This window comes from Sceloporus occidentalis, unplaced genomic scaffold (assembly GCF_023333645.1).
Source record: "Sceloporus occidentalis isolate IW3139 unplaced genomic scaffold, rSceOcc1.0.p SCAF_29, whole genome shotgun sequence".
In the NCBI taxonomy this organism is placed as follows: Eukaryota; Metazoa; Chordata; class Lepidosauria; order Squamata; family Phrynosomatidae; genus Sceloporus; species Sceloporus occidentalis.
The window spans coordinates 5,050,259-5,077,099 of NW_028317009.1; the positions used below are offsets into that span (position 1 = coordinate 5,050,259).

General features: G+C 43.8%; 5 protein-coding genes across 5 annotated transcripts; 3 read left to right on the forward strand and 2 right to left on the reverse strand.

Annotated features, from left to right (window-relative positions):
• The first annotated feature begins 282 nt into the window (after positions 1-282).
• Positions 283-6,191, forward strand: LOC149299161 (dipeptidase 1-like). Its single transcript, XM_089486632.1, has 10 exons — positions 283-398; positions 1,084-1,210; positions 1,324-1,456; positions 1,694-1,844; positions 2,185-2,254; positions 2,767-2,943; positions 4,921-5,005; positions 5,353-5,428; positions 5,714-5,849; positions 6,012-6,191. The coding sequence occupies exons 1-10, from the start codon at positions 283-285 to the stop codon at positions 6,189-6,191; spliced, it is 1,251 nt and encodes a 416-aa protein (XP_089342758.1).
• Positions 6,192-8,812: 2,621 nt separating this feature from the next.
• LOC149299162 (charged multivesicular body protein 1a-like) lies at positions 8,813-12,409 on the reverse strand. The gene is made up of 7 exons (XM_089486634.1): positions 12,343-12,409; positions 11,190-11,209; positions 10,411-10,488; positions 10,050-10,196; positions 9,640-9,768; positions 9,237-9,424; positions 8,813-8,834 (listed from the first exon to the last, which is right to left on the reverse strand). Exons 1-7 carry the CDS (start codon positions 12,407-12,409, stop codon positions 8,813-8,815), a joined length of 651 nt encoding a protein of 216 aa, XP_089342760.1.
• A 402-nt stretch (positions 12,410-12,811) lies between these two features.
• LOC149299163 (cyclin-dependent kinase 10) lies at positions 12,812-17,369 on the forward strand. The gene is made up of 13 exons (XM_089486635.1): positions 12,812-12,892; positions 13,602-13,674; positions 13,884-13,955; positions 14,794-14,896; positions 14,997-15,078; positions 15,265-15,332; positions 15,690-15,742; positions 15,852-15,921; positions 16,124-16,183; positions 16,489-16,612; positions 16,855-16,994; positions 17,085-17,137; positions 17,272-17,369. The coding sequence occupies exons 1-13, from the start codon at positions 12,812-12,814 to the stop codon at positions 17,367-17,369; spliced, it is 1,077 nt and encodes a 358-aa protein (XP_089342761.1).
• A 1,064-nt stretch (positions 17,370-18,433) lies between these two features.
• LOC149299164 (spermatogenesis-associated protein 2-like protein) lies at positions 18,434-19,788 on the reverse strand. Its single transcript, XM_089486636.1, has 2 exons — positions 19,486-19,788; positions 18,434-19,369 (listed from the first exon to the last, which is right to left on the reverse strand). The coding sequence occupies exons 1-2, from the start codon at positions 19,786-19,788 to the stop codon at positions 18,434-18,436; spliced, it is 1,239 nt and encodes a 412-aa protein (XP_089342762.1).
• A 2,209-nt stretch (positions 19,789-21,997) lies between these two features.
• Positions 21,998-24,493, forward strand: LOC149299165 (uncharacterized). The gene is made up of 6 exons (XM_089486280.1): positions 21,998-22,082; positions 22,231-22,338; positions 22,910-23,049; positions 23,734-23,830; positions 24,092-24,216; positions 24,317-24,493. Exons 1-6 carry the CDS (start codon positions 21,998-22,000, stop codon positions 24,491-24,493), a joined length of 732 nt encoding a protein of 243 aa, XP_089342406.1.
• The last annotated feature ends 2,348 nt before the right edge of the window (positions 24,494-26,841 follow it).

Here is a 26,841-nt window from a genome sequence, read left to right on the forward strand (position 1 = left end):
TGTCTGACTAGCGAGGAGGTTTTTGCACTGATATGTCCTGGCCAACTAGTACATCAAGTATAAAATAAGGCAAATCATCTCTTATAATAGCTGTAGTAGATTCCATGCGTTGCTTCTTCACCCAGTTACTGATTAACTTCTAAACATAATAATGGATAAAAGTGAGAGGACACCCAGACTTTGCTTTATTGTCGAAACGGTCTTCAGAGAAGAAGATTCCCTTAATTAGGTTCAAAATCCCTTCTGAAACCTTCCTGAAGCCGCGGAGAATTCTAGAACACTATGGCCATGAAGGGGTTCCTGCTGGTTCTTCTAGTTGAATCCCTGGTCCTGGTGGCTGCAGACACTTTTAAAGATGAAGCTCTGAAGATCATGGCCAGCTGCCCTGTCATAGATGGGTAAGTGATAAAACCCCCTCCATAGCGCTAGGTGACCACTGCTACGGTCTTTACTAAAACTCCATGGGAGGGAATGCACGCTATGCGTAAATTATTACACGAAACTGCTGGGGTTTCTTTCCCGCAATGAAAGAACAAACCAGTTTCCTTTTAATAATTGATGCACTTTGGTACTTTGATCCACGTTGGAGCATCGAGGACATCGAAGACATTTAATGCAGGCCTAGATGCGTATTTGTCTCCAAATACACAATGACCTCGTCCCACCATTCAGAGGATCATCTTGAACCATCTTCTGGTTTAATATTTTCTTCTGAAGGGCAGACCCTCTCCTTTGGTATACCCTTCCCTGGTTTATCAGACCCCCCCCCCCCCTATTCTCCAGGTTTACCCCAAAGCTTTTCCCTTTGCTTTTTTTGGTTTTAAAGGAATGTAATGGATAAGCATTGCCCTTCTCATCTTTTCGCTAAGTTTAAGTTGCTACATGATGCACTTCTTTTATGTCCTTTTTTTATGGGTCAGAGGACTCTTCTAGTAACTTCGCCGAACAAAATCACCATTGGTTTCCTGCTTAGTGAATAAGCTCCGTTGTTAGTCGTGTAGACGGACAGGCACTCTTTGTTGTATGGATAATAGATGGTAGCCCTTCATCTGTGTGATAATCCATCTCTTTCCCCCCACATAGACACAATGACCTGCCCTGGCAATTTTTAAGTAAATTTAACAACCAGTTGAACAAAACTGATCTCTATACCCTGAACGATACTCACACGAATATTCCCAAGTTGCGAGCTGGAAGAGTGGGTGGACAGGTGAGTCGGGGCTGCTGGCTTATGCATCCTTCCATAAAGTAGTCCCTATGTGTGACTGACCACCAGCACCGGCGTCCCTTTCCTGACATCCAACTCTCGTTCCGTCTCCCCAGTTCTGGGCAGCCTACGTTCCTTGTGCCACTCAGGGAAAAGATGCCGTGAAAAGGACTCTGGAGCAGATCGACGTCATACACCGGATGTGCGAAGAATATCCAGAAGCGTTTTCATGCGTGGACAGTGTTCAAGGTGAGGACCCAGGAGATGTTTGAGTGTGAGGATGATGATGGATACCTTAGGTGGGACTTCACTGGACGTGGAGAGTCAGTGGGTCAGAGGGTCCCAGGAAGCAGGTAACATAGAAGAACGCAGGCAATCATACACGTTTACCTTGGAGCTGCGGGATGCCTTGTTGACAAGCAATGAGCGGAAGGTTGATGATGATTTGTGTGGAGATCAGGAAACATTTATTCTCATTCTTTTCAGGGATTGAGGATGCTGTCGCTGGCAACAAAATAGCCAGTTTGATTGGAGTGGAAGGTGGTCACTCAATCGTCAGCAGTTTGGGGACTCTGCGTACCTTCTACAAATTGGGGGTACGATATATGACCCTGACGCACAGCTGCAATGCCCCTTGGTAAGAGCCGTAGGGTATAGTAAAGGCAGTTAACAAGGACCATTTGGTGTTCAGGGGACATATTCATTTCCATAAGGGGAGAAAATAAATAGGGGGTAATCATGTACATCGGGTCGGGTAGGTGGGAGATCCGTGTCTTGTCTCTCTGTATCAGACGGCGGCAAACAAGGTAGGGCAGCTGTGCAATCCTACCGGCTGCTATATAAATATATGTATATTAAACATGTTCTCCGTACATACCGTTAGATCAGAACCCGGCGCTTTAAACATTTAGCGGTTACTGCACTTTCCCAGTTGGGTTAAGAAGAGTTTGTTTCATCGGTTAATTTCTGTTTCTCAGGGTGGACAACTGGCTGGTGGATAGAGGAGACGACCCGGCGGAAAATAACGGATTGTCTGAATTTGGGAAGGTGAGAAGTTGGTGTCCGAAGGTCCGGTGTCCTTGAAATATATATATAAAAAAGAAAATACACCCCATAAAACATTTAATTATGGCATGTAGAAAGATCATTGAACACTCAGCAGTAAAGGTGTAACGCAATAAAATGTTACGGTAATGAAGACTTTAGGACATATCGTGCCAATTGTATCACGTTGATGAATGTTCACTTGGATCACTGCCAAGCCTTATATTATGTCATATATATAAAGTTCCCGGGTATAAATATCCATCTTCCGGGTACTACTAACGCCAACTCTCATGATGCTGACTGTGGGCAGGCAAACATGCAGCTGGAAATCTGCAAACGGGCAATACCTGGTATTAGCTGTACGGTCACGACATCACCCAAATATCCAGATATCAAAAATAAGCACGACAGCCGCTTGTAAAATTGGTGGGATGATGATATTCCTCCACTAAGTAATCTCACGCTGCGGGATAGTTGGCATGTATCCTAGCCTAACTTTCTCCTCCCAACAGAATGTCATCCTGGAGATGAACCGATTGGGCATGATCGTCGATTTGTCTCATGTCTCAGTGAAAACAATGAGGGATACTCTGGAGGTGTCCAACGCACCCGTTATCTTCAGCCATTCCTCTGCCTACAGCCTCTGTAATCACGCCCGCAACGTGCCGGACGACCTTCTGAAGCTGGTGGTGAGAGTCAGAAGAGAAGAACTCGTCTATGCAGAATCAGTGTTCAAACCTCAGGAGATACACTGCCCATCAAAAGTTTGGGGTCCTTGTTTTTGGAAATTTTGCATTAAAATAACCTGAAATGGATCAGAAATCCAGCGCAGACGGGGTTAATGCTGTAAATGACTATTGTAGCTGGAAACGGCTGATGTTTAATGGAATCTCTTCATAGGCGTACAGAGACCCTTTATCACTCCCATCACTCCTGTGTTCCAATGGCCCTTTATCACTCCCATCACTCCTGTGTTCCAATGGCCCTTTATCACTCCCATCACTCCTGTGTTCCATTAGCCCTTTATCACTCCCATCACGCCTGTGTTCCATTAGCCCTTTATCACTCCCATCACGCCTGTGTTCCATTAGCCCTTTATCACTCCCATCACTCCTGTGTTCCATTAGCCCTTTATCACTCCCATCACTCCTGTGTTCCAATGGTCCTTTTATCACTCCCATCACTCATGTGTTCCAATGGCCCTTTATGACTCCCATCACTCCTGTGTTCCATTAGCCCTTTATCACTCCCATCACTCCTGTGTTCCAATGGCCCTTTATCACTCCCATCACTCCTGTGTTCCATTAGCCCTTTATCACTCCCATCACTCCTGTGTTCCAATGGCCCTTTATCACTCCCATCACTCCTGTGTTCCAATGGCCCCTTATCACTCCCATCACTCCTGTGTTCCAATGGCCCTTTATCACTCCCATCACTCCTGTGTTCCATTAGCCCTTTATCACTCCCATCACTCCTGTGTTCCAATGGCCCTTTATCACTCCCATCACTCCTGTGTTCCATTAGCCCTTTATCACTCCCATCACTCCTGTGTTCCAATGGCCCTTTATCACTCCCATCACTCCTGTGTTCCAATGGCCCTTTATCACTCCCATCACTCCTGTGTTCCATTAGCCCTTTATCACTCCCATCACGCCTGTGTTCCATTAGCCCTTTATCACTCCCATCACGCCTGTGTTCCATTAGCCCTTTATCACTCCCATCACTCCTGTGTTCCATTAGCCCTTTATCACTCCCATCACTCCTGTGTTCCAATGGTCCTTTTATCACTCCCATCACTCATGTGTTCCAATGGCCCTTTATGACTCCCATCACTCCTGTGTTCCATTAGCCCTTTATCACTCCCATCACTCCTGTGTTCCAATGGCCCTTTATCACTCCCATCACTCCTGTGTTCCATTAGCCCTTTATCACTCCCATCACTCCTGTGTTCCAATGGCCCTTTATCACTCCCATCACTCCTGTGTTCCAATGGCCCCTTATCACTCCCATCACTCCTGTGTTCCAATGGCCCTTTATCACTCCCATCACTCCTGTGTTCCATTAGCCCTTTATCACTCCCATCACTCCTGTGTTCCAATGGCCCTTTATCACTCCCATCACTCTTGTGTTCCAATGGCCCTTTATCACTCCCATCACTCCTGTGTTCCATTAGCCCTTTATCACTCCCATCACTCCTGTGTTCCAATGGCCCTTTATCACTCCCATCACTCCTGTGTTCCAATGGCCCTTTATCACTCCCATCACTCCTGTGTTCCAATGGCACATCACTTATCCAAATATGAGTTTAGAAGGCTAATTGATGGTTAGAAATGTCCTTGTGTTCTGTGAAACCCACTAAGTGACCCCAAACTTTTGACTTGTGGAATCCAGAATGAAATGTTTTTGTGATGAGGGCATTTAATTTGGGTATCTGAGCATTGATTAATGTACACAGGGCAAGCTGTTTATTGTGGAGCAATCCTCCATCGCAGCTTCAATAACTACATCCGTCACCGAAATTCATGACTCGTAAATCTCCCGTTTTGACTTTTGATTTGACTTTTGATTGGTTTGTAGATGTCTTTGGCGCTGTGTTCTTGGAATGAGATGATCTCCTCTGAAACTTAACACATTTTGTCATTTTTTTAATTTTTATTACTTAACAGAAGGAGAAGAGAGGGCTGGTGATGGTGAACTTCTACAATGACTACGTTACGTGCAGTAAAACGGCGAATATATCCGACGTGGCAGGTGAGCTCGGGTCACTGATCACCCGTCATTGGTTTGTATCTCAGTGTTTCCTTTTAACATAAAAACCTCCTTATTCTTCCCTTTTTGGACCCTTGCCCAGGGTCGCCAGGATCACCATTAGCGGTCTTGAGATCCAAGCTCAGTTTGTCATACATTTTCAATCCAACTTTGCCAGCTCACCATACTAAGCCAAAGATGCTATTAACAGGGCATCATCTTCCCCCCAGCATGGTAGAGCGGCACATATTTTTGCCAATGGCAGAAATACCGGACCTGTCTTTATAACCGGTTCAGCGGACCCGTGCGGTGTGATGGTTATATGGAACCTGTACGTTCTCTCTTTGCAGATCATTTTGATTACATCAAGAAAGTTGCTGGATCCGAGTCAGTCGGATTTGGGGGTGACTACGATGGCGTTCCCAGGTACAGCTTTCACAGATATGACAATTCCGGACCTTGTAAGACATGCGCAATCATGGGTTATAGGTTACGGTATAGTCAATACGTTGCATGTACTTTTGTGTGTGTGTATGGAATTACTCGCCTAATATTACCTTAGAATATAAAATTAAGGGGAAAAAACCGTAAATGATGTGACCTAATTGGATCACGTGAGGTTATATTTCTGTTTTTAAGGTGGGAATGAAAAGTCGTCTTTTGTTGTCGGGACAGCAAAACTAATTGTTATGAAAATGTGTTTATCCTCAGGGTCCCGGAAGGCTTGGAAGATGTTTCCAAATACCCGGACCTCGTGGCCGAACTACTGAGAAGAAACTGGACGCACGCGGAGCTCAATGCCACTCTGGCCTACAATTTCTTGCGTGTTTTTCGGGAGGTGGAGCAGGTATTGTTATAACAGTGCGGGGGTTTTTTTGGGGGGGGTATCTTGAAACTCGCAGTTTAGTGAATAAAGCCTTGTACCATTGCTGCTTATATTGTTTAGAAGACAAAATCATGTTAAAAACGTTGCAATATTAATAAGAACGTCTGCTCCGTTCCCGCGCAGGTGAAAACTAACATGATGACATCTGATCCTAAAGAGGTGCCCATTGAATATGAAAAGATAAAGAGCGACTGTCACACCAGCTACGGCTATGATGTAACCGACGTAACCGATGCAGCCGAGCGTCAGCTCTTGGGAAAAGGACTTATCCTCCTGTGCCTCCTCTACAGCCTGTTGGTCTGAGAGTTGGACAAAGATGAACCCCCTTCAGCGCATGTGACCTGCTGATTAAAGGACTGACTCCAAATTTTAAGTATTTATTTTTAACCCTTGGGTAAACTGAAGGTAAATAGATAATAGAAGAAGTTTCTTCTTTTTATAAATGCAGACTTGTAATTTCTGCCAAAGTGTTTATATAAATATATTTTATACATATATATATATATATATATTATATACATACATATACACACTCGATAGGTTCTTTATAGTAGGTGGAATGAAAACCCAGCTATTCTCATAGGGGAACAGACTGTGGTTGGACCACTCATAAATGCCTCTATCTATAATGCAATGATTCATGTTTTCCAAACTCATTCGCTATAGAATTAACATTAGTGTACAGTTTATCAAACTACCCGTAAGCAATATGGGAAAATTATAGCATTCATCTCGCTTTTTTAGTCTGACTTCTGATCATAATGCTTCAAAGTCCACTGCAGGGAAAACAAAAAAAACAACTCTCCACCGCTCTCTGTTTATTGCGGAAAAACAACCACAGACGGATATACAATAATAATAAAGCAAATAGTAAAAATAATCAGTAATACGGTAATTCATATCAGCTGCAGGCCACTAGAGAAGCAGAGTGGCCGCTCTCATACACCGGTGATATTACTCACATGTCTAAGTAAAGCAGGTTTATAAAAAAAAAAAAAAAAAAAAAGAAATCCCACTTTGACATTTATCGGCATTTTTACTGCTAAAGATGCTTCAAAGTGCAGGAAGATTTATCTCTGGGGATATCCTGTCCCACCTCTGCAAACCGCTTAAAGGTCAAGCCGGTAAAGTAGGAGTTAATTTTTTACAGGTTCTGAGCTATAACTTAAATGATTTACACGCAAAACTTAACGTGTGCTTTGTTTTTAATCTGCGTATTATGAAGTGTGCGTGGATGCATTTTGGGTGGTCGTAAAGCCCCTACACCATGGAGAAGAATTAGTGAAATAATCATATTCATATATTAAAGCCGTTTTAAAGGCATTCGTCCAATTTAAATTATACGGTAAAAGAAAGCTCTACTTTGTGGAGTAGATACCGTTTTTAAACACATGCCATCAGACTGTATTTATGAATCAACAGAATTTATTTTCAAACGGAAATACAAACTAAATATCAGATAACAGATAATTTACCCCCAAAAAAGAAAAGTGAAACAGAAAAAGAGAAAATCGCAAGGCAAATGTGTTATAAAATACAAATCATTTACAAAGGGATACCATAAAGCACCCGCCTGAAAAATCAATCCCTCTAGCGGCTTGACTGCAAGTCTCATCATCCTCTGCTAATTGCTTACAGAGAGGAGAATTTAGTTCAAGCGCAGGAGTTTTAACCCCTAATTTTTTTAACCGACAGTAGTAGGACCTGCAATGCGCTGCTCAGGTATACAGAACAGGTGAGAGCCTCCCACCGACTACGGTTTTCGGGTGCTAGATACTATTGGCACTGCCCTCCAGTACTTCACGGGTTAACAGGCACAAGACAAAAAAAAAATGTGTAACCCTTGCATAACCGGAGGTAGCGTGAGTTAGAAGACCGGCTGCAAGTCTAGAATTGTAGGAGTTAAAAACGCAAGGAAATGGGGTCATCTGGGAACAGAATACATATTTGTACACCTTGCTTTGTGTTGAAAGGGTGCAGGTATAAAGATTTATACATAAAGACATCCTTACTGTAATAAGTGCACATTTTTACCCTGAAACTGACTGCAAATTCTGAGATACCCAGTTACTTTTATTACGTTTGTGGACACAGCAGCACAATTTGGGTTTAAAATATAGATTAAGGAAACACAAAATTCAAATACCCCTCTCAGGACCCAACAGCATTTTAAATGTACAACAAGTAGGTGCCCATCTCCTACACTACAAAGCCCATCATGCCTGGCAGCCTCTAGAACCCAAAAGGCACACGTGGGGATTCTATGCCATCGCTGCTGCTGTGATTTATTACCTGATTAACCCTTGCACTGCCACTTTGCTTCCTCGAATGAAGGGTATGAACAGAATGAAAACGAGCATTTTTTTGGAAATGTAAAATCAATAAAAGTTAATTGCATTAAAAGAAGATAATCCTGTATTGTACAGACAGAAAACGTAAAGTGTCTTTAGTGTATGAAGGAATAAACCCTATTTTGCAAGACCCAAAACACCCAGAAGTATTTTGTATGTGGGCACAGAATCCATAGACTAATCTATAATGTAAAAAAACATGTTTGGCCAAAACGAACAAAAAAAGTTTGCATTGATTTTAGCCAATATTTATAATTAATGTTTACATTTTATGACACTCGAAGAGGGTCTGGGACAAGGCAAGCAGTTGCACAGCAGAGGGGATTTTGGGGACATTAGAAGGGTGATTTCTGTTCTACACATGAAATGCGAAGCCCCCGAGTGATAACCCTGCTTTGATACAGTAGGGCCAGGTCAGCGTCAGGATCGAGCACCGGCACATGCAGCAGCATCACGGCTCTGCGTATCCTCCCGTGGGGATTTCCAACGCCACTTGCAGTAAAAGTGACCCCAGGTACCCAAAGCTCTTAACCCTTTCCAGGCAGGATACAGAGAAGCAGATTGTGTGAAACTTCAATTTCTCAGAGCAGCCAGTCTGAAAAAGAGAGAGAGATTACAATGAGAATAAGAAAAAGGGTCCCAATGGACATAACACACAGTTATCAATATCAAATCTATATTCATACATACTGCCAGCACTAACTACTCCGTCCCCCCCAACCCCTTTCTACAATTCACCTATGCAATGATTATCTGCCATTGGATATACCAGTAGATATTACAGGGCAGGAGTATTACAATGCTTGTCCTCAAGTCCCTTCAATGGTGCCATTGGTCAATATATGGTCTGTGCTAATCAAACACGCGGTAATGCTCACGTGAAGAGAAACCTAACAAATATGTACCGTAGCCTATTAATATGTAATGCATTGTACCAAACACTATTTTACTGCTTTACTAAAAAGCACAGCCTGCCCTGCTCAAATAATGCACCCACCTGCGAGACAGCTGGTCCTCCGGGGTGCGTGTGGAGCTTTCTCCCACTGATGTTGCCCCCTGGGGTAGTTGGTTCAGCTGATCCATGACCTCCAGCCCATTCTCTTCTGCAATCTGTACAATCAGGCTGTCCACTTGTTCCTGAGGGGTGGTCAGGGTCATCGCCGAGCCCATGGAATCCTCCATCACCTGTGGGAAGGAGGTTACACTATAAGCTTCCATAGAACATGTACATTTAAGTCTGGTGATTCCTGCACTCAGGTGAGTATTTGGCGGCTCGTCCTGAAACAAACCCCATTTATTTGTCGGTTTAACTGGCGCTGTTTAACGTAACCACCTATATAACAGAATGGAAGCCCACCCAACCAGAGCCAGTAACTTGTTCCATTGTCTTCTGTACTCACCGATGTGTGCACATCCAGGTTCTGAACTTGAGTCTCAAATTTATCCATCACAGCAGAAACCTTCTGTAGGTCCATGGAACTCAGGGCTTTATCCAAAGCCTTGGTCACCTGTGCCATGTTCTTAGTCACCTGTAATGCGCATAAAAAGTGTAAATCGTGATCAACGGTAGTCAAGCATGGCTTTCCTGTTGTCAGGAACAACATTGTATATGCTTGCTCGAAATACAGAAGAACATAAATAATGTATGGGGAAGAAGACAGTTTGGGACTACATTAGCAATTGTGATGCTGTCATGGAGTTTGAAATGTTGTATGTGAAAGCAATGGCCTGCAATTAGAAACTCTACTTACACACCACACTAGTACATGGGAATGTTACTATATTAAAAGTATTAGCCTGTGTCACATACCCCTTTCATGGTAACCGCTGTCTGGACCTTGGAGGCCACAGCGTCCACTCGTGATGCCATTCGCAACCAGTTGAGCCCTTCATTCTTCTTCCGGATGGCATTCTCAGCGTAGACTCTTGCCACCTCTACGTTCTTCTGCTGTAAAGCCTACACAGAAAGCGAAGTTGGTTTAGCTATGGCTCTATTCACGCACACAGGATGCTATGAAAATGGCGCAGGCTACCCCAAGAGGTAGCAGAGGTAGTTCATCTCTACAACCCCAAACGTTTTTTTTTTGTAAAGAGCAATATAATCAGTGTGACCCAAACAATAGGAAACATCTTAACAACTAACAAACAACACAATTACCGTTCGCACGCACCTTTTTGACTTTGGCTTGCTCTGAGTTAGCATCCTTCTCCGCTTTCTTGGCAAGCTTCTCCAGCTGCTTTGACGTAAACTGGAGGGGGGAAAAAGCCCACGTTTGCTAGTGAGTATGCACTATTCTTAAAGATTCTGTACCACTTACCCTGATTATAGAACTCTTATGGCCATGTATAGAAAGTACATTTGTTAAACTGGTTCAGTTTGAAAAGAGGCCTTATCACTATATAAGTATTGTCCACCCAGACTATTTTTCCACCTGTGTACAGAATCATTTTTGTACAACCCCCCCCCCAATATGTCTATTACATCCACAAAAAAGTGTCAATATCCCTGTTCGAATTTCTCATAATCCTATTTTCTCAGGGACTGTCTAATTCTAGCCTGCAGTCATGTGACACAAACAGAGAGCATTGGTTGAAGGCTTTGCTGTCATAGAGAGACAAAAAAAGCTTATCCGTCATTAAATGTGACAGATACATAAAATGACGAATCTTGTAGGACGGCTTCCTGTATAATGTATTCATTATAGACGCATTTCACGTCCGTTAACTGCTCATCTTCGCATATTACTGAAGGTGTCACTGGTGGAGTGTTTGCGTAGACTGTATCCAAGGTTTGTGTATTGTCCTTTTAGACAGCTCTTTCTAGGTATCCCACTAGTAACGCAACGAACGGATAAATGTGTTAAGTAAATGTGTGGAGAGACGGCTGCTGGTGAGCGAATGAGGTTAGAATATAGAGGAAATGTTTCTCATAATATCCATCTCCGCGTACCTTCAACTGAAACAAAGTATCTGCAAAGAAAAACAGCATATTAGTAAAAAGAGTGCCGTATAAATAAGGATACAATACAAAAGAATATGTACGTGTACCTCCCAAGTGTCTCTCTTTAAAACCCTAGTCCCTCTTCCTCCCTAGATGCCCCTCCCAGAATGTTTGCTGGGTATGAGGGTATCGCTGGGTTCTACAGTACTTAAGATAACAAAAGAAACTGTGTAGGTACAATCTATTATTTATTACCAAACTAGTGTTCAGTGGGATACATTGGATAGGAATCTTGTGAAAAGTGTCGATCCGGGCATTCCGGGTGTTGGGGGGGGGTTACATGAAAGCAGCGGACTTCAAATAGAAACTCCGCTTACACGCAACGTTCAGCGTGGGTAGGAACTGGTTTTGCCAGGTGTTTGTTTCACCGGACTACCCCGCAGCGCGTTGCGTCACACCCAAAACACTCACTGTCACAAGACCGTCCAGGAAGAGACGTTCCCGGTGACGGTTACTGTGAGCTCGGATCTCTCACCGGATTCCCTCTTAAATGTAAACATACAGTAGATCACTACAGTACTAGCCTCTGCCACATCTGCTGGGGGACTGCGCCGCACATCTACCACCACCTTTATCTGTACAGAATGTTACCGTTACTAGATCGATGGTATAAAACGCATTTGTAGGTTATGCGTATATTTAATTATAATAAATTTAAAACCCTGGTCTTATTATTCCTTAACTATCTGTGCGTGCGTGCGTGCGTGCGTGCGATTTAAACGGTTACCGTAAATGGATTGTAAGCTCTTTTCAGCAGGGCCCTCCTCACCTGTTTCTGTATATCATCTTATGTTATATACTACGTGCTATGCCCTGTCTACCCTTTGTACAGCGCTGCGGAATGTGATAGCGCTATATAAAACAATAAATAATAATAATACAGGAGGTGGCGGTATAATTGCCATCATACTACAAAGCTAATTATTATTATATATCCGGTATCACATGCTTTGGCCATTGAAGTCTTTGTATACGGTAACATGGCAGCCATGCCCGTTAGTGTGCCGTGTAGATGTCGGTAAACCGTCACTCACCATCCATCCTCAGCTCTCCGCGTTCCAGACACCGAATAAACGTCAGTGAAACTTCCGGGTGCTGTCACCGACTCTCCCCGCCTGCTTATCGCGAGACTTCAGTTCATGGCATGAAGTTGCGCTGGGCGCCGCCATGACACGTCACGTGACTAAGCGTGTCGCTTTCTCTAGGCGTCAATGGCCATTCATTAAAGATATACTCATTGCGTAATATTTTACTGAGTGTTTTGGTAAACGGTTAACTTTAATGACGTCATATATAACTCGCATAGCGTTTTAATGTTATTATATTTAATAATATTGTTAAAGCCCACGGTGCGCCCGTGAAGTTGGTGTGAGGGTCCCCACGGAGATTCTTATAGGAGGCACAATAATAACAACGCTTTACAAAAGTCTGGACCCCGGTTCAGGTGCGCCGCGTCCGGCTGGGAACAGAACACCTTCGGAGGCCTGCGCCACCTGAAGAGGCCTGGAAGCCGCGGCCTTTCCTGCACGGGCACCCCTCAGAGCCGCGGACACTCCTGCTGCACAGAGCCGATGGCTGAGCCGGAACTGGCGCAAATCCGCCTAAAGAGCGTCCGGGAGGAGACGTTTCTGCCGGTACCGGAGGAGGACAGAGTGAGTCCTGGGGCAGAAACCAGGGCTTCAGGTTAGATGGGGAGAAAAATACCATAAAAAAGTTTACATACTAGTGAAAATTCTATAATATGGCAAAAATTAAACAAATACATCAAAACAAGTAAAGTGTACGCAAACAATACAATTACAAAATTATTATTACTCCTTCCTAAGTGTTAGACTCATAATAATAATATCAGTAGAATATTATTAATAATAACATTCTACTACTAATAATAATATTGTCAGTATAATGCTTAGCAGGGAATAATAATATATTTCTTAGGATGCATTATTCTTCTTCTATGTCACACTCGACGTTATGATGTCATTCTCACCCTATGTTATATGCATACCTCGATGAGCTGCCCCTGGGACGCTTGAAATACAACATTAACCCTTGAATAGCCAATTGTGAAGGTTTTTTTTTTTTTTTTAAAAGTTGGTCACCAAATGTTACCCAAATTGCTCTTATACCATCCACCATCCTCATGGAAACCTTGGCTCGTCATTATTTAAAAGTCCTTTTGAGTCACCTGCATTCAAGCAGGGGTGTCAACCATAACATACTGGCAGCAAAGGTAATAAAGTCCTAGATAGGATCAGCGCAATGTAGAATAGAAATGAGTCTGCCACGCACTGTGTGACCCCGAGAATCGGCCCCATCACCCCAGCTCTTTGCAAATTCAATAATGTTCTTCCTGTTTAGCTTGGAAGGTGCCGGAGCGTGAAGGAGTTTGAGAAATTGAATCGCATCGGAGAGGGGACGTATGGTATAGTATGTAAGTACTTCGAGTATTCGCGCATGCACCGCATCCCAACGCCCAGTGCCACGTAGTTGACTTGAAGTGAATTGACGAGGGGCGACCTCGATCATTTGCATTTCTGTGAACATGCTTCTAGTCTCCCGATTCCTTTGGTATTGAAGACCCGATATAAAAATCTCAGCAGCAACAAAAAAAAGTCCAAAAAAATATACGTTGGTTTTCAGATCGAGCCAGAGACACGAGAAACAATGACATTGTTGCCCTGAAGAAGGTGAGAATGGACAAAGAGAAGGATGGTGAGTTGACCTACGGAATCCAGGGGTGATATTTACCGTATTGGCTCGAATATAGGCCGCACTTTTTCCCCCCACTTTAAGTCTTTAAAGTGGGGGTGCGGCCTATATTCGGGGTCTAGCGCCCGACGCCCGGGACACGCAGTCCCGGGCGCCGGGCAGACAGCAGGGTTAGGATACAGATCCCCCGCAGCGGTGCAGGGGACCTGCATCCTACCCCCCGATACGCTCCCTGCACTTTCCACGGGGGGGGGTACCGGCTGCGGAGGTTGTTTACCCGCATCGCCGCAGCCGGTGACCGTCCGCATGATGCGTTTTACCTCTGCCCCCAAGACTTACCAGAGCAGACATCCGCTGTATACCCGAAGTTGTATACGCGTATTGCGTAGATGTCCCCCGCCGGCCCCGCAAGACACCCGGGAGTCTGCTCTGGTAAGTTGGGGGGGGGGGGCAGGCAGAGTGGCAGCATATCTCGGGGGGGGGGGAGGACAGTGGCAGCATATCTCGGGGGGGGGCAGTGGCAGCATATCTCTGGGGGGGCAGTGGCAGCATATCTCGGGGGGGGCAGTGGCAGCATATCTCGGGGGGGGGGGGGACCTATATCCGAGCCAATACGGTATATATATAAATCTATTTTTCATAGAGATTGCCACAGCCATTAGAATTATACAAAATAACCAAAATATTTATCTGGAATATCTCAGAAACTACTGAAAAGTACTATTGTGTAGAACATTTTATGGCCTTCTGCCCATGAAGTTCTTATAGTAACGGGTCCCTCTGTTCTTGTGTATTTTGGTGCTACTCGGAATCTCTCCGATTCAATGCTTTGTTCCGCCAGGCATCCCGATCAGCAGCCTGAGGGAGATCACGCTGCTCCTAAAACTTCGACACCCCAACATAGTGGAGTTGAAGGAGGTGGTTGTTGGGAATCACCTTGAAAGGTGAGCACAAACGTATTTTCCTGGAGTGCTTTCTACGCCAGCCTTCGTTATTAGATTAGAAATTGATGATTTATGTTGTTTTTTTTATTATTTTTCCTAGCATATTCCTGGTCATGGGTTATTGTGAACAGGATCTGGCAAGTCTTCTGGAAAATATGCAAACACCATTTTCCGAAGCCCAGGTGAACGCATGGAGTATGTTCTTTGGATGTTGAGTGATTGTGGTGTCCGATGGACCTGACAGAGGTCTCCCCTCGTGGTCTGTAGCCAACCGTGCCCAGTGGCCCAATCTCATTTATTCTCTTTGCTACACAGTCAGTGTCCATCCCTGGTGGACTTTAACACTGTGTCTTTCTTCCTCCTGACAGGTGAAATGTATCTGCTTTCAGCTTCTCACAGGACTTCAGTACCTCCATGAGAACTTCATAGTGCACAGGTAGGGAGATGCCTTTAATGCAGTATATCTGCCAAGCTCACTGGTAACTCCACATATCTGCAAATTCACTATTTTTTCAATCAACTCCCAGCTTCTGTGAATTCAAACTCATCTCAGCAACACAAGTCTCATTCCTATGCAAAACACAACTGTTTTGGCCTTTAAATCGCTAAGAACACAAAATGATGGTTCTGCTGTCGGGTCTTACCGAACAGACCTTCTAAATATCACCAACTAGATGTATTGTCAAATTCTAAACCCTGTCCCATGTATTTTAAATAAAAACCTGTGCCTTTTCTCTAATGGCTTATTTTTGTCTCTGTCCTCTCACTACCTTTCTTGCCCGATGCTGTAAAGAGACCTAAAGGTGTCCAACCTGCTCATGACCGACAAAGGGTGTGTAAAGATCGGTAAGTGAGCCCGGCTTTTTAATGGGTTTAGTTACTTTGTGTCATTTAAGGATACGTGAAATGTGTGTTTTGGGGACGTGCCGCTTGGTAACGGTCTCTGCGTCCACAGCTGACTTTGGCCTTGCCCGTGCGTTTAGCGTTCCTCCGAAGCAGATGACTCCTAAAGTGGTGACGCTTTGGTAAGTTGTCTTGCATTGTGTAGAACTCCAAACCTTTGGTCCTGGTGTGAAGTAAGCTGCTCGTTTGTTAAAATGTGCGTGACTAAAATCTGACACTTTCATGATCTTCAAGGATTTATTAAATAATTAACTTTTCCTCTCCAATGTTACAGACCTGCTTCTTCACGCACATTAATCCGCTTTCCGTTCCTCTGATTTTTAGGTACCGAGCCCCAGAGCTGCTGCTGGGAACCACAACACAGACAACAGCCATAGACACGTGGTGAGACAATACTATAGATTGAAGGGGCTCCAAACCATGCCTCTGAGTTCCCATGTTTAATACTTCGAGAGGACCCTGTGTGTTTGTGCTCTCAGATCTTTGCTGGTCGCGATCACGCAAGTCTTTTTCTCCGTAGTATTCTCCCAATTTGCCTGCAACGGATACGTCAACTCGCGTGGCACCAACATCAGGGGGTTAGAGAGGCTTTTCAGAGATCTTCTTTAAAGAATCTTTTTCAAAGTGTGACCTTGCTTTTGTATCACGTCATATATGTCTGTGGGTCACTAATGCTGTTTTTCTGACAGGGCGGTGGGCTGTATCCTGGCTGAGCTTCTGGCACACAAGCCGTTACTACCCGGCACATCCGAAATCCAGCAGATCGATCTCATCATACAGCTGCTAGGAACTCCGAACGAAACCATCTGGCCTGTATGCTGCTCTTTTACACTCAAAGTGACTTCATCTGTGTTTTTTAGGGTTAAAGTAGAACATTAAGTGCAAATACTGTTAATAAGGGCAGAGCTAAAATACAATTTATATATAATATCTTCTTTTTGTCTTCTGATAAATAGTTTCTTGCTTGCAGATGATATAATATTTACCTTGGAAACCTTTTTGCTTTTTTTTTTTTTTTTATTTATTTTAACACACTTATGATTTCCTCACGAAAGGGCTTCTCCAAGCTGCCCCTGGTGGGTCAGTACACAGTGCGCAAGCAGCCGTACAATAACCTGAAACACAAGTTTCCTTGGCTCTCTGAAGCTGGCCTGCGGCTCCTCAACTTTCTCTTCATGTATGATCCCAAAAAGAGGTGAGATGGAACCCCGGGTATGATGGAGACCCTTAAGGTACAAAAACGCCGAGTGGGCTACAAGTAATTGTCATCTCTTTCCTAACGCAGAGCAACAGCTGAGGACAGCCTGGCAAGTTCATATTTCAAGGAAAAGCCTTTGCGTGAGTACCGTTAAATATTACTCGAATACCGCGCAATTGACATTTTACATTGGCACACTTCTAAAAAGCTTTAACATGTGAGTGTAACGTGATGACCTAAGGAGTATTAATTTATCTCACGCTCTTGTCCGTAGCCTGTGAGCCCCAGCTGATGCCAACGTTTCCACACCACCGCAACAAGAGGGTGAGCAGCGGAGGGTCTGAAAACCAGAGCAAGCGCTGCAAGCAATGATTTCTTGTGGATCTCTGTCAACGTGTAGATCATTTTGCGGACAATGAACTTATAGGGACAACGGTATTTACTGATGCAGCCCCTTGTTTGCATTCTGCTCCAGATGACTGTAATAGATTTCCTTGTTGTGGGGTTGGCGGGGCTGCCTGCCACATGAGCGTCCACTCTTTGCGTAAGAGAAGCAAGGTTACAAGGACAGAGTACGAGTTGGAAGTGGAAGATAGTGCTGCTGCTGGACAGTACACTCAAGAAATCTCTCGCTTTTAAGATTGGAGGAAAATATTGACTGATATCCCACTCCAGCACCATCACTCACTAGTGCTGCAGAGCAAACTACAGACATGTCTTCATTGTGACGGCTATTTATTTTTGTGTATGGATATGATTTTAAATACCACTGCTTTTTCATAACTTTATTCTAAGAACAATATAATTTAAGGAAGCCAACCAAGTACATGCCTTATTCTCTTGCTCTCTTTAATCGCTGGTAGAGAAAGTACAACGTAAAATACAATGTAATAATGTACTTGTTCATTTATTCAATTGAAATCCACCTTTGCAATGAATTAAGCAAATATCAGAACAACTCGACAAATTGAATGTTTTACGGAAACTGCACATCTTTAATTCCTGTTTCTATTGACTTTGGATTAAAGGAGTCAAAAGACACGTTTTATATTTTTAATTTAAAAAAATAAAATTTCCCTTGTGTGAAACAAATATACCCATTAAGGCGTAAGTATGATTTTAAATGAGCGTACATTCCCTTTGATGTGAGTCTGCAGCTGGGTTTTTAATGTTTGAGTTCACATGATATCAGTTCCCCACCTCAGGTGAGCCAAGGTAATGTCATGGGAGGCATATTTATGCGATAAATAAATGAGTACCCTGAGAGAGGGAGAACAGGCCACATCCAAGTCAGCAGAGGGCTTCTCTGGTAGCTTATTAGTAGGAACAAACACAACCCATTAAAGAGCAGAACACTTTATTCGGCGTGAAGTCTTGGGAGTCGTTAAAAATACTTTGCCTCTTTGTTAGTATCATTTAAATAAGGTTCTTGAGCGCTACTTCAGACTCCAGTGCATGTTCTGAGTATTGATATCCAAGCCGAGCAGGGTCAAGTCCATGGTGCTCCGCTGAAGCCAGATCATCTGGTCCTTCTCTAACATGATCATAGTGGCCTTATGACCCTGTGCCCGGCATTGGGCCACCAGCTCACAGTTAATGTAGTGGAGTTGCTTACAGGTTGGGCAACGGTAATGAGGTAGTTGACCTGGCTGTACACAAGCGTGCACCGTATACCTGTTCTTCATCTCCTCCTTCAGTGCCTCCTGTTTCTCTGCTGGGCACAGAGGGGAAACATGGTGCCGTGAGTCCTTGCAGGCGGCAACCACGGAGCACCATGAACTATGCAGAGCGTGGCAATCTGAACAGCGACGCTCAAGGGATTTGTCACTGAAAACACAGTCATGCAGAACGTAGTCCACCTCATGGTGATTTGAATGATGGCGTGAAGGAAGGGGAATGCTCACAACTGCTCTGCAATGGCCCATCTTATGCTGATCCCTTGGTTCATGGCAATTGTCACATAACTGCGGCTGATACAGAGGAGGCTCTGTGTGTGACGTTTCATCTATTTTTCTAGAAGCTTTTATATCAGATGGGCTGTTGGTGACTGAGGACGTATTTAGGGCCAGTGTCTTCAACCTCTCCGTGCAGACAGTCTCTCCTCTGCGGTTAATCCTCTCCCAAAGCAGGTCAGCTCCACTTAGTATTCCAGAACCAATACCGGAAAGTATACTTAACAAGATGTCACACTCCAGCTGGGCCACAAAAAAGCCAAACGCGGCAGCGGACAGCTTCTGTGGACTGGGCATCGATGTTATCGACAGGATTCTGCCGTCCTCCTGAGGCTCGTACCCTAAACGGCGTAGGGCCTGGAATATACCATCCCGCGGAAGGGCAGCCGCCAGTACGTGTACATAAAATCCAGAGTACGTCTGTAAGAAAAGATACTCAATGATCCGTTCATCTTACGCGTGTCATTGTAAACATATACACGTAAGATAATTCTCCCATTGGTTACACTAGAGAGAGATGGGGCAATAAGGCTCACCTTTATTGTCTGGAACTCCTTTCTCCATGGGGCAAAGTACAGATGGAGGGCTGCGAGTTCAAAGGCCTGGAAGGCACTGGATAGAAGCTGCAGCGCTGCGTGAAGATCCCCTCTATCCTCCAATCCGCCGGCTAACAGGGAGAAGGCATCATTTCGAAGAGCGTCGTGCAACCCAGGATCTTCTCGCAGGTGATTCCTCGCTGCGTTTCTCAACCTGGTATCTGTACACGGAGCGGTCAGCCCGGTCTCAGCGGCCGTATGTAACCAGCTCTTGTATTGAACAAAGAGACTCTCGGTGCTCATCCTATTCAACAGACAGGCGAAGGTATCATTACTCGCAGCCTTATGGCTAGTAACACATTAGTCACGCAAGTTACCGGCAACCCATAACCGTCACAGCTTTATTACAGCGCCGTTAACGATATAACAATTGTTGGCTAATTAAGCAGTAAGCAGGGCTTAGTTTATTATGGTTGTAGTTTCCCAGTAAGCCAAGCGTAGCCAACAAGTAAGTCTTTATGGTTGGTGAGCTACGATTGGCTGAGGGTCATGGGAGCTGTAACTTACAAACCTCTAGACAGCAATCTGGGGTTCCCCCTCTTATAACTGTTACAGGCTGACAGGTGGCTGTCAGTTAAAGCCAGCGGCAGCCCCCTTACTGAAATTAAATGAACTCTTAAAATAACAAAATCTCTGCGTTTGCCCCCTGAGTGGGTCTGTGGAGACCTTTTTCCTGGAAGCAGTCTCTCCTCCGGCAGCCTCACCTGCCGGCTGCTCCCAGTGCACTTCCTGGTGTGGCCACGCCCCCTGTCGGTTATTGGACGGCGAGCGGCATGAAGCTGCCTGGTGTCTTGGGTCATGTGACCCTTCAGGGGTTACGGTGTGAGGGTTAAGTAAAGGCTAAGTGATCAGATTTCTTAAATCAGGAGAAAGCCTTTTTAATCATTTATTTAATGCTCCTAACTATGCTTTCTAATAAGAAGATATTCCTATTATTATTATTATTATTATTATTAATTTGTATTATTTTGTTGTAGTTATTGTTATTATTGTTTTTATTTATTATTATTATTGTGTTATAATTATTATGATTATTGTTATTTTGTTGTAGTTATTGTTATTATTGTTTTTATTTATTATTATTATTGTGTTATAATTATTATGATTATTGTTATTTTGTTGTAGTTATTGTTATTATTGTTTTTATTTATTATTATTATTATTGTGTTATAATTATTATGATTATTGTTAGTTTGTTGTAGTTATTATTGTTTTTTTGTTATCATTTATTACTAGTGTTGTGTTATGATTATTACGATTATTATTGTTATGTTGTAGTTATTATTGTTTTTAATATTATTTATTACCTATTAGTGTTGTGTTATGATTATTATTATTATTGTTATGGTCATTTTTGCTATTTTCATTGTTTTTTGTTGTTATGTAACAAAATCTGAACCCTTGGGCTCCAAATGGATACAGGCAGGACAAAAAAAGGGAAAAAAAAAAACCCTAAACGCTCCACTCTCACTCATAAAATCCAAATAAAACACAGAATGGGGGATAAATTAGTAAAAACACCTACCTACAATGTGATGCGCTGGAGCTAGCAGCCTGCCTGAGCATTATGGGAGTCATAGTCAACAAGAAGTAACAAAAGGCACATATCCTTTCTGAATATGCAATATTTTGTTGAGCGTGATACCTTTTATTGGGCCAACACAGAAAAGATCTAAAAGTCACATAAGTTTTCAGGACCTCCAAATGAAGAAGACACCTCTGCGGTCTCAAAAGCTTATGTGACCCTAACTCTTTTTCTGTCTTGGCCCCATAAAAGGTATCGGTGGTTCACTTGCCATCGTACGAATACTTACAGTGCATTATGTGTACATATGATGTAAGAAGAGCTATTTTTCTCTTTATACACTAACATTTCAGGTCATCTTTTACAGTCTTTAAAAATCTGTATGTTGTAATGAGAGGGATTGCCTGCAGAGGGCGCCCTCTGACAGCTGATAATGTCCACAGTAGAGTAAAGCTTCTCCTCTAATGAGTATAGTTTGATAATCTTGCGTTAAACCGTCCAGAATCTTGGATCTGACACACATTGAGCGGTCCGAACGCATTCACAGCGCTGGATTTGTACGTTTCACCTGGAATTCTAATTATGTCATTTATTAGACGTGCGCACAAATCTAATTCTTATTCCCTAACCCGCAGAGCTTGCAGTCAGATTATCATCTCCAATTGGCATATGCAAAATTGGTCATGCAAGAGATTTACCCCAAAGGGAATTCAACATAAGGATGAGCGAGGGTGGGGTTTGCTTGGTTTCGGGGGTGGCAGTTGGGGAGGTATGATGGATTTGGGGAGGGATCAGGAGTTCCTTACTATTAATATCGGGTCTCTGTGAAGGAGTTCTCTTTCCAGCGATTACCGTGCTGTCTCTCATTCAGCTCCGTGACCCTCTTCCCCGCTGGAGTGATCTCTTTTTTTCGGCGCTTTCATCGATATGTCTTCATCACAAAGGCTGATTTTGGTACTCGGAGGAGCTGGCACCGTGGGCTCTGGGATCGTTAAATGTCTTCTGGAGAAAGGTAAGTAAAAGTAGAGGGTAGGACTATGAGGACAGACAACCCAACCCGCGAACAAACGATAACTTACATCCCGACATATCGCCCGTGTTTGTTGTAGTCATCATTAAATATGCCCTGCGCTCTATCTGCACCTTTCTCTTTGTAACAGGGTTCCAGGTAGCGGTCATATCTCGGGACAGCGCACGCCTGGAGAAGCTGAAGAATTTTGTGCCAGCGTCTTGTAGAGAGAATCTCAATACCCTGGTGGGAGACGTGGGTAAGACGCATCGGGGCAAGAGGCCATTCGGCTGTGCCTGGGGGCAAACTGCTGTCCTCGTGCTTACCTGTTAGCATACCTGGTGACTTTGTTAATGCCCCCGCCTCGAGTTCCATCCAAAAAACAGATCAATAAGAGGATTCCAAGAAACGACTCTCCTGTATGCTTTAGTGCCTGTCCTCCGTACTTGTTAGATGTACAGAGTTGTGATGTATATGTATGCGGTTATGACAAGCGCCGTCCGAATCTGCCTGTTTGCCGTGATTTTCCCAGACACGCCTGTCCGTGGCATGGTCAGCTCGGGACTGATCTTTGTATGTAGTAATGCAGTATCTATATGGTACATTAATATGTATAGCGCATTGTCAGTACAGTAGTCTCCTTTAGCTTTTAGATGCATGTCCTTTGTCCTCCTTGGTCCTGTATTCCACCGTCCGCTCTCTACGGTCAGGTGGGGTTCGGTTCTTCTGCCTCTTCTTTGTCGGTTTAGGTTATTTGCCGCAATGCGTTGGCTTTCTGGCTGTCGTGCCCTGAGTCTGACTTCTGGAACCGCTGTGTTTGTGTTGAACAGGAGCCGAGGAAGGCGCACAGGAGGCTGCCGCTGCTCTACTCCGCCAGGTGGGGAAGGTGACAGACGTGGTGTCTTCTCTTGGGTTCAGCTGGTGGCAAGGGGGTCCCCCCCATACTCAGTCACTGCAGGAGCTGCAGAGGGTATGTCACGGCGGGTATCAAGACTGACCAAATACACACATACACGCTCAGTCTGAGTATCCATGAGATATTCATCCCATGGCAATGTAATTAAGTGCTTTACATTTAACCAAACCTACACGCTTCCAGTTGTAAATGTGTTTTCGGATTAGCAAACCATGCGCTACTGTGTGAAATGGCAGGCTAGAGCTTTTTAATTCCTCTGCTTGTGATATAGTGGAATAATATAGGTCTGTGCATTGGAAGGCCTATAGATAATTAGATTACATAATGTATTTAGCACGCGCCTGTCCCCGCTGGACCTCCACACTCAATAGTTGGTCAAGATGAGTGGCAACGCTTTAAAATGATCATATAAGCAGCTATGAAAAGGCATTACGGCAGCTGGAGGTAGTTATTGGGCTTTAACACATCACAGTCCTTTAATAAGTAAAGTTATACGTTGTGTTTGTATGTCTGTGAATGGCTTGGGTTGGTCCACAAGCGTCTGCAGAGTCACAAGACATGAAAGTAGGGCAAAAGCCTCTAGTTTGGGGCAGAAACCCACATAGAGACTGGTTTTGGTGACTGAGAGGTTAAGTATATAGTCTCCCTATACCTAAGGATGTAAATGGACGTTATTTAGTTCTCCGTGTTGAGAGTTTGGTGTTGTGTTGGTTAAGATGACATGTGTTCTCTCTGTAGGTTCTGGAGACCCTTCTTTTGAGCACTTTCACTGCATGGAAAGCTTTCTTCCCTCTGGTCAAGGACAACCCGAATGGGACTTACACTTTTATCACAGGTGGGGGTCGTTACCCTTATAACCCATTCATCTGCCATTATGTATTAGGAGTCACAAAAAGTACAATTTTAAGGGCCAATTGCTTTGCACTCTCACCGCGGGAGGTCCTTTGCCAGGTAGATGCTTGTGATCACACATTGGTTCCCATGGGGCAAGATAATTGAATGCTGCACCTCGTGTCACTCAAGAACAGCTTGTGTGTCACAATATCCTATTCTCTAACATATAAGTAGGGGTAACTACAGTCCATTTTTGCCTCAGGTGGTGCCGGGGAACGTCTGCTGATGCCTGGCACTGGATTCCTGACCCTGGGCGCAGCCGGAGCCTTGGCATTCTCCCAAGTGGTTCGTGAAGAGTACCCAGATGTCGCTTGTAAGCTAAACGAGGTTTGTATCAACACAAAGGACATTTAGGACATAAGATTAGAATGTTGCGATCGTGGACAACGTTACCCACAACTCCTTCTCTGAATTATAATGTCTGTAGGTTAAGATCAACATGGGTGTAGCCCCACCAGAGCGTCTCGGCCCCGGGTACGTGAGTCACCTGGAGGTGGGGGAGGCGGTATCTTCTTTGGTGGAGAAGAGACGGGTGTCCCACGCGGTCCTGTGTGCAAACTCCACCGCTGACCTCAAGACGCTGACTTTGGAAGGAAAGCTGTGAGCTCTGGAGCTCATCTCCCCAGATGAAAACCTGATTCCCATCCCTACAGTGCAGTGATGCCCCCCGCTGTGTGCGACACTACGTGGTACTCCATACTGTATTACAATTTGTCCATGGTTTAGGCGTCACCGCAATGTCAACGGCTTTGAAGAATCCCCCCGCAACATCCAACAGAGCCAGTAACTCCATTCTAGTGTACAACCTCCCAGTATCCAGACCTAGTGTACCCAATAGATTCCCATTATGCCATGGGAGACAGTTGCCCTTCCAAAGGTCCACCATTTTTATGCCATCAACCAGCTAACCCTAGATTGCTTTCAGCCATAACCATGGGCTGTCTTGACCACGGGAAAAATGGGCAGCTGCCCAAAACAACCCCAAGGCTTCAGCCCATAGCTGCTTCCCCCTCCCCAGTGGATAAGGATTTAGTGGGCACTTGCGTACCAGGCTGTGATTAGAGGCAGATGATCTGCATTGAAAGTTATTTAGGACTGATAATTCCACCTCCGCCAATCTGGAATGGTTTGTTCTATACGCTCTCCCTTAGTGGAGTATGAGCAGGGAGTGCTTCCTCTGGCCGGGTCTGTCTATCTAACAGGGATTACGTGAGCAGTTTTGGTGTTTCTCCTCCTTTTTTCTGAGATTAGCCCTCTGTGTGTCCAGATGGAGGTGAGTAACGGGATCATTATACGCCGTTAATTCAGATATCGCAGGGATCTAATGTAAAGTGTGTGCAGATATTACATCCCACAAGACTGGATCATTAAAATATTTATTAGTACTAAAATATCCGTGCTAGATATGTTCGTGGGTTAGTATGGTTCACGCCATGGGATGTCACGACGCGTAATTACTAAAACACCCCTTAATACAATAAAACCTTTGGTCTGTGATTCTATATTCTGACATTTATCTTTTACGACATCAAACAGCCATTTCTTTTCCATTTGAAAGTCTTTGTGGTTTATGAGAATCATATGACTGTTATTATCACTCGAAATCCTTTGGCTGGGAGTTTAATATTGAGGAGATGGCTGCAGGTCAAGGGATCATTAACCCCTTCACCCCCCCCCATGTAATCTCTGAAAAGGTTACATGTGTAACTCCCATCACTCTTTGTACCTTAAGCTATTTTGCTGTGTTAAATAAAGATTTACAAAAAATTGTGTTTGCTTTGTTGTAAGTGTAGGATTGCTTAGCTGATGGCGTGAGTAGACTCCGAGCGTGAGGACCATAGCCACGCAGAGGTTCCCCCGTGGAGCTATTGTATGTTAATGAGAACCAGCAATATTTCCATTAGTCTCCGTGTGAAATGCAGACTTGTAACACGAGCAAAGCGACAGACCCTCATCCTTTGCCAGCCATGGGGGTGCAGGCTGGAATCTAACGTATTTATAGCATTCCATGAATCAGACGCACGCATAGACAACGGTTTTGGTTTTTAACTAGTTTGGTGCAGAGATACCAATCAAGAGTTTTTCTAGCCATACGTCACGTGGTATCTTTTCACTGAACTGAAGGTATATATATATATATATATATATACACATATATATATATATATATACACACACACACATATATATATATACACATAGACATGGGACAACCTTACAGGCCAAACGGAAAAGGCTAACACATTCAAGATGCCTATAAAGTCCCATGGAGTAATTTTTGTATGCTCTATACTGGCACTTGAAGTTTGGGAAACACAAAAAAAAATAATATATATATATATACACTTAATATACATATACCTTTAAGAGAAAATAAGTAATTTAAAGTGTTAATGAAATGAAAACATGGTATCAATTGTTTTAATGCTTGGTTAGCCTACGTTTTATATTTAATCCACGTGGGATTCCACCAGTTCAAAAAAAACACTTTTTAACAAAGGTTTGTGCATTCCGGGAGGAAACTTGACATTTCCCATGTGCTCACCTTCACGTTATATTAGATAAAGGGCCATCACTGCGGCCCACCGTTATTTAAAGGCTAGTCTGGAAAAGAAAAATAAAAGCAGAGAAAAATCACTGAACTTTGAAACGCTCACCAGGGATGTATTATCCCTCGTTAAGAGCTGTCACTGCAAATCACCATCAGTAAAATAACTCATTAAATCCCAGCAGAAATATGGGAGAAAAGCCCGGTTTTCCTATTCTTACTAGTAGAAACGCTAGTTGTGTAAATTACATTTTTAACCCTTTGGTTAGAAATAACGGAATAAAGCGATTTGCAGCTGATGGTATACAATAATTATTTATTTACAGTTAAGGTGCATTATAAAAAGGTAACATCATTCCAAAGCCGAGGCAGAACTTTCTGTTCCTGAGCCCTGTAACCCCCCC